Source organism: Aedes aegypti, chromosome 3, assembly GCF_002204515.2.
Source record: "Aedes aegypti strain LVP_AGWG chromosome 3, AaegL5.0 Primary Assembly, whole genome shotgun sequence".
Classification (NCBI taxonomy): Eukaryota; Metazoa; Arthropoda; class Insecta; order Diptera; family Culicidae; genus Aedes; species Aedes aegypti.
The window spans coordinates 9047596-9055020 of record NC_035109.1 but is presented as its reverse complement, the minus strand read 5'-3'; the positions used below and the strand labels follow the sequence as shown (position 1 = coordinate 9055020).

The 7425-nt window shown below is 42.1% G+C and overlaps 1 protein-coding gene across 2 annotated transcripts; it reads right to left on the bottom strand.

Moving 5' to 3' along the window:
- Positions 1-3678: 3678 nt before the first annotated feature.
- LOC5570210 (aminopeptidase N) lies at positions 3679-6843 on the bottom strand. Of its 2 annotated transcripts, XM_021849738.1 has the most exons (5): positions 5746-6843; positions 5332-5672; positions 4913-5276; positions 4040-4789; positions 3679-3979 (listed from the first exon to the last, which is right to left on the bottom strand). In XM_021849738.1, the coding sequence occupies exons 1-5, from the start codon at positions 6717-6719 to the stop codon at positions 3730-3732; spliced, it is 2679 nt and encodes an 892-aa protein (XP_021705430.1). In that variant the 5' UTR covers positions 6720-6843; the 3' UTR covers positions 3679-3729. The 2 variants fall into 2 exon arrangements, with proteins under 2 accessions (XP_021705430.1, XP_001658979.2); XM_001658929.2 differs by having other exon boundaries at positions 4040-5276; positions 5746-6841.
- Between the last annotated feature and the right edge of the window lie 582 nt (positions 6844-7425).

The following is a 7425-nucleotide window of genomic DNA, read 5'->3' as shown; positions in this document are numbered from 1 at the left end:
GAGTGTAAAGCATGCAAGTATGATGCTTACTTTCATGCAATACGAAGTCGGTTTCTCTCGACAGGTTCAACCAGCCGATTTGAACAGGCTGAGGACGATGATAAAAGGTCAAGAAGAACGTATTATCAATGAAATTAGCGCAGTTATATTCTCTTCGTAGAATGATCCAATTTCCATTTTTTAAATAATAGATGATTCCTTGACAACTACCGAATAACTAAACATTACATATACTTTGCAATTGGATTGAATGGACAAATTGATGTGAAGTTTTCTCTATATATTATTGTGAGATCTATGTTGTTTTTAAAAGAAAGATTAACCTTGCTAACGGAATTTTCGGGTCGCCACCGAAGCAGACGACGTGCAAATCATTCGCGATGTGCTTTTAAACGGCAACACGCAGATATGCGCGCATATTAAACGCTAAGAGAGAGAGAAATATTACAGCTGAATGTTTGGTCCACGAATGATTCACTAAGATTGGTCGCTTTAATGGGTTCCGAAGGCAGTTTGAGGTTGAGGTACTTGTCCATGAAGTCCGCGAACTCCATGTTCTTTTGTTTGCTCATATCGATGTTGAAGTTGCCTGCCACGATGATTGGCATGGTCTCTTTTTGATACTCGAAGAAGTTCCGCACCGTGAAGAACTTCTTATGCTTCGTCGTGGTCTACTGGTAAATGTGCCTCTACATCTACCAGTAGTGCCCGACAATTCATTATAGCGATCTCGGCAGCGCAGATATCACCATAGACTCTATGACACTACCCCGAACGCCACTACCCCGAATGTCATTACCCCGAATGCATAACCTTTTGAGACTAATTTTGATTTGAAGGTGGGGAGATAACTACGGAGTATTAAACGATTTTAGCTTTACAATGTATTTTTCAAATATTATGAGATAAAAAATTGAGCTTCAGCAAATAATTTTTACTTACAAAGTTTCGTTTGGATTTGTCCTCTATTTTTGGTGAGATTCACAAAGCCACACTGCAATGCTCTGAAGAACAGCCTACTTTAAAAAGAAGGATGAATTTATAATGAAAAGGATAGTTATAATATGCAAACAATTAGGATGTAGTAAGTCTCCTTTTGGACGCTGCTACCCACTTCCTTCACTAATATTATTTTAGATGTCAGTCTACTAGCATTGGAATCTTCCAAAATATTTTGTGGCAATTGAAGATCACCCTGATATTATCGCTGCAAGTGTTGTTCTATGGAACCCGCTTAAAGACCAACCTGATAGACAAATGTTCCGCTGTGACATAGAAACGCTCATATGCTTGTACATATTAGAAAAACGGTGGCCTCTGATGGCTGCTACAGTAAAAACTGTTGTTGGTTTGATGGTCATTCAGCTGAATTTCGATAAGATAATCACAAAAATTAGTTGTATTTGATTCAAGACAATGAAGAAATGATGTTGGCAGAAAAATGGTGAGCAGTTCAATAAGAGACCTGACTGTTTTAATTAGGAAGATTAAAGAAGGGAAAATTTCTGGAATATCCTTTCTCTTATCTTCTTGTATTAAATTAAGGCAGGATTAACTTCAATGAATGCCTTAAGGATATCCTGCTTTTCATAAACTTAGCTGTTCCATACGAAAATATTAGAGACTAGATTATCCAACGAAAACTTGAAAGAACAGCCTTCTAAAGAAAGAAGGGTAAATTTCTAGTAAATGCTTACAGCTATGACGTGAATAATCACTTTAACAACGTGATTCTATGCTTCAACCTGTATTCATAAGAAAGGGAAATCTCCGTTTAAAAACATAATTGAATTATGAACACCTCCAAGGACTCCAAATACCAGTGAGCACGCAGCTGTTCAGCAAGATTATATGTTCTGGGTTCGAATTCCTCTGGTGGCGGAGGAAATTTATTGCATCGACCATTTCCTTGACTCCTTTGGCACAGAAGCCCATTCACAAATTTCATAACGATCAAGGGGTTGTTGTCAAAATATTACCGCTCATACAAAATTTGTTGAATTTCCACAGTGGGTGGGTGTCGGAACTGGCCATTTTGGTTTTGAGAATATTGTGAATGGACCCTTGAATTGGGAAAGTGCTCACTAAGCTAAGAAATAGGTTCTGTACCAGAAAAAAAATAAAAAGAAAATAGTTGCCAACAGAATATTTCGAAAGAATAGCTCACATATGAAAGAATTGAAAATATATGATGAAAACCATTAAGTTTACATTAGAGACACATACATGAATGGTCAATCTTTTATAACAGTATGGTCATCATTTTTTGTCCGCAAAACATGAAACTACATTGTATCTCATACTATTCAAGGTAATTTCATTCATTTCATTCATTTCATTCGGGGTAGTGGCGTTCTGGGTAATGACCCATTCGGGGTAATGGCTTTCGGGGTAATGACCCATTCGGGGTAGTGGCGTTCGGGGTAATATCGTTCGGGGTAATGGGATGAAGCCATCATCATAATCATCTGACAAGCACAGCTATACAATACATCATAACAGGTGCAAATATTAAAGCATCCTGCCGGGAATCAACGGTGTCGTAACTATTGTCGAATTGTGTGTTATGAAGTTTGTTTTTGTGTTAAAGATTGTTTATTTCTATGAAAATAATGTAAAATTTTAAAATCATGTACGGCTTAGTATTTACAAACATCCATAAACTTCTAGTTCTAAACAAGGATTTGATCATGGTATAAACCTGAAAGTTGGTAAGGATGCTTAAAATATATCCCCGGTACCAATTTCATCTTCTAAACTCGTACCAATTAGCTCATACGGTTGAAATAATTAAATTTCTGTTCGATATCAGGGATTTCCTTTCCTTCCTTCTAAGCATATTCGGATTCATGGAGCTCATACAATACAATACAATCATAACAATAATCGCATATACAAGCGATCACGCATATACTTTCACTTTCAATTTGATTGGCATTTTCAACATTATTGAAAACAGACAAGAAAAACCATGAAAAATTATAAATTTCACCCGAACTTACGGTACATGTAAACTTAAAAACGTCAAAACCTTATAACAGCAAGAAGCTTCGTAGCCGTGCGGTTAATGTCACCAAGGCATTTAGTCACATCGTGCTAAGAAGTGTGAGTTCTATTCCCGCCTCAGGCCGAAAAACTTTTCGAGAAGAACGTTTTCCGGCTGTGCCATTGGGCGTTGCATGCTAGTCCGTTGTCTAGTGTGGTGCTTGCTTCAAAGAGCTAATAGCCCATTGGAAGCATTAACGTGTAGTGCCTTTTTTTAAAATGTGCTTTTCTATGCAAAATAAGACATGCCTCGATATTTACTAATTTATCAATAGTTTTGTCATGAAAAGCAATACTTTTCATTATTGGAGTCGATTCGTAGAAAGATTTCCAATCGTTTGGTGCGAAAATCTCGAATATCTATCCGGGCGTTAGTATGTTATTAACAGTCAAAATCTAACCACTTTTCGTGACGCGAGCGATTTTCGTTTTTCAAAATTGTACCCCAGTATGTTGCCGCAAGACGTTATCCAACGTCAATAAAGTAAAACAACAAGACTTCGTTAAACGCGTTACTAGTGTAGAGTTGAACATATCCATCCACTAACTAGCTTCCCACACTACAGCAGCAATTACTAGATCTGGTATGAAACGTTCTACGATTGTGATTGTTCAAAAAAAAAAAAAAATCCGTGCACAATGACAACACAATGTGGGAAGTCATACTCATCACTTTATTACCAATCACGCACGACCTACAGGCACAGCATTACTGTAATACTTATCGAAGAACTCAATTGTCACCAATCCTTCCAAGCTGGTGAACCAATCGACGTTGGCCTTAATTCTGCCCAGCGCATCGTCTACCGTTTCTTTCGGAATCAAATCCGACAAAACCGTTAGCACCTGTTGCAGCCTCTGCTGTTCGGAGGCGTTGTTTGAACGCGAAGCTATGTTCAAAAGCACGTTCCGGAAGGATCCTTCGCCGATTGCGCTGTAATACAAGTGGTCGTTCTAGTTCAAGATCGGTTCAAAGAATCCCACAAGTACCTACCTGATCAGTGCCCTCGCATTATTGACCGTCATCAGGTATTGCACCAGCACGGCCAAGCCTTCAGAACTGGTACCAGCCACAATTGCGTCAACAATCTGGCTCTTTTCCGTAGACAAGTAGTTTACGGTTGGCAGGTTGATTATGGCCAATAGCGATGTAATACTCTGGGTGTCCTTGGTACATCCCAAAGCTGTAATGATTTCCGTACGCTGAGCCTGATTTATCGATTCGATCATCTTCGGAACTAGGTAGGATAGTTCGCGATATGTTCCTTCCCGTAGACCGTGGCAGTACACAACGGATGCAACATCCGGGTGAACGGCAACTGCCTCGTTGAATTCACGCTTCAAAGCGTCGTATGTTTTGTCCAGGCAGTCCTGGTTTCCTACGCGGCAAGCCCAACCGGTTATCGTTTGCTTCAGATACTTGTGGAGTGTGGGCTCATCGGTTGAAACCTTATCCACTTCGAGCGTTTTGTAAACGTCGGAAACGATTTCACTAACGAAGTTTACGAAGCCTGGATAATGTACTGTGCCTTGGAGTTTGCTGTAGAGGTAGTTCAAGGCGTTGTTCGCGGCAGCCCATGGGGCGTACTCGGTTTCGAGACGCAGATAGGTGAGAAGTTTCAAAGCGAGGACCATGTCCAATCGCTCCGACCGAGCTAGGTTGAAGGCATCGTCAATGAGTTGGGCTCGATTGGCGCGATGAATGGCCAAGGGATTGGTCAGTAGTGCGTCAATGATCAGCTCCCAGTTTCGTTGATCGTAGTTGACGCGGTAGTATCCAAACTGCTCACGATTGAAGATGATCCACTGATCGTTTGGAGTTTCCGTTTCGAGGACAGCAGTTTTGGTCGTTAACCATTGGTAGTCCGATCCGTCGGCAGTTTCTCGAATGTTTCGATCTATGTAGTTGTACGGAATATTCCAAACGTGATTGTTCGGAAGCCATTTATCTGCTAGGAACTGCTCTTGGGACATAAGTATCTGCCCGGATTTGTAGTTTCGACGAATATTCAAGACGGGATACCCTGCTGCGTCAGTCCACGACTCCATAAGTTGCTTTACAGTGGTCGAGGCCGGGATGACTCTCTTTCCAGCAATGGCTTTTTGTAGAGCATCGTACAAGTCTTCAGGAGTTGCGCTATCAAGCTTTCTATCTTCGATATAAATATTCAACGCCTCCATCCAGTTTTCATCGCCAAGAACCGTCCGGAACATATTTAAAACACTTCCAGCTGAAATATACAATATTCTGAAACCGTCATCACCCACAGTATAGTCAACTCTTACACTTCTGGTAGGCAATGATGTCGAACAGGGCATGAACTTCATCCTGCGATGCCGCAGGGGTGTTCATGGCGCGAGTACTTTCCCTGGCATCCTGACTCAGCGCTCGCTGGATAACCTCCACGTTGAACAGCTCCCAATAGTCCAATTCCGGATAGGCCAACGTTGTTGCATAGTATTCGTACAGCGTTGCGAAACCTTCGTTCAGCCAGATATACTCCCACCACCGAGGGCTGACCAAATTACCGAACCACTGATGAGCAAGCTCGTGGGCAACAACCGTAATCACTCGTTTATAGGTGCGATAGCTGTTTACTGCCGGGTCAAATAGCATTGACGGTTCCCTAATTGGTAATAAAACGAGTAATGATCATCGGCGTAATCTAATCTCTTGGATATGCGTCGCGTCATACTTACCCGTAGGTGACCAAACCCCAGTTTTCCATAGCGCCAGTTCCTCGATCCGGAACGGCAATATGCGAGAGCTTATCCATGTAGTCGTGGTACGCAACACCGGTATGGGCATCCATCGCTGCAATGATTTTCGATCCAGCCGTTAAGGTAACGTCAACTTGTCCAAATGCCTCAGGACGCACTAGAACCTGTTGTCTATTATCCGTTTTGGCCACGAAATCCGTTACGGCAAACGCTAGCAGATAGGTGGACATCCGCGGCGTCGTTCTGAACTGCGTTACTCGGTACTCAGGATCCTCCGAATCTGCATAAATCGTGTCAACGTAGGTGTTGGCCACTGCATTATACGTGCCGTGATGTGTGATCCAGAGCTTGAAGGTGGCTTTCAGATCCGGTTCGTCGAAACACGGGAACACACGTCTGGCCAGCGTTGCCTGGAAGTGCGACGATCCCACGTAGTGCACCTTGTTAGACTCGTCACGATACGACGAAATGAAGAAACCGCTTTGGTAACGGCGCATTGTTCCCGTGTAGGCTACATTGAGGATGTACTTGCCCAGTGGAAGATCTGCTTGACTGGTGAAGGTCACTAACTCCGTTTTCGTATCGATGCTGTACTGCGGGTTGTCAATCTTCACGGGAACTCCCAGCCCATTTGGGATACGACTCAGTTCCGTAGAAACTATATCTAATTCCTGAAGGTGCATCACAATATCCTTCGTTGGTTCGACCACTTCGAAGTAGATGTCCACCGTTCCTTCGAAAACAGGATCATTGTTTTGCACGTGCGACTTCAAATGGATGAAATAATGATATGGAATGGTCTTGTTCCGTGGCAGGAAGAACGACGTATCGAGTTCACGTGTGTTCAGGTCTAGCTGTTCTGAAGCGGACGCCACCTCGACAATAGGACCTTTTGCCCTAACGCCGCTGGTCAAGACTACACTCAGAAAATATCCAATAATTAACAGCTTCATCGCGGACACGGCACTGTTCACTAATCAGTTTGGAAACAAACTGAACGGGTACTCTATCGATACCGCAGATTTAAGACACTACTTAACTCGGGTATGGCAGTTCGGTAGATAACGACGTTCAAATTGCTCGGGATCGTAAACTGTGCTTTATAAGCTCCTCCACTTTTGGGGCACTGGAAGAGATACCTGCCAGCGCATCTCTACACGGTATCGCGAATTTCATTGATAGCTGGTTCAGCTGATAAGCAGATAATGACCGTTTGGAGCCTTAAAAATGAAGTGCAATCTGGAGGATGTCATAAACGCATTCAGTTCGATTGCATCGAAGGTTTTGTTAAACTTGTATCACGGGACAAGCTAAGAACTTGTAGGAGTGGTTGAATTGAAAAAATAGGCATTGAGAAAATAGCGCTCAAAGTTTGAAGTTTGTTTTCTCATACACATTTTCATACTTTTCTAGTACATTTCTGCAGGCCATTATCATTTAGCCGCACATATGACTCATTTTGTTTCTACTGCTTAGCATTAGCATTATCATTAATCATTTCGCACAAATTCGTAGGTGGTACAGTCATGGGAGGGAGAAACCGATACAAAATTTCTGTACGTCAAGGTGAGCCGAGATTTCTGCTGTCACGAACTGTCACTGTGAGCCCGGATCTTAAAGAGTGGACAAACATGAAAAAGCGCGTAATTTATCAAAACA

What these genes read in the sequence shown, in the direction of transcription:
- LOC5570210 (XM_001658929.2), bottom strand. Translation starts at nt 6,719, where the DNA reads ATGAAGCTGTTAATTATTGGATATTTTCTGAGTGTAGTCTTGACCAGC. An exon ending in TGGGGTTTGGTCACCTACGG is followed by an intron (nt 5,673 to 5,745) that starts GTAAGTATGACG and finishes ATTACCAATTAG; the next exon opens with GGAACCGTCAATGCTATTTG. An exon ending in AATGCGAGGGCACTGATCAG is followed by an intron (nt 3,980 to 4,039) that starts GTAGGTACTTGT and finishes CTTGTATTACAG; the next exon opens with CGCAATCGGCGAAGGATCCT.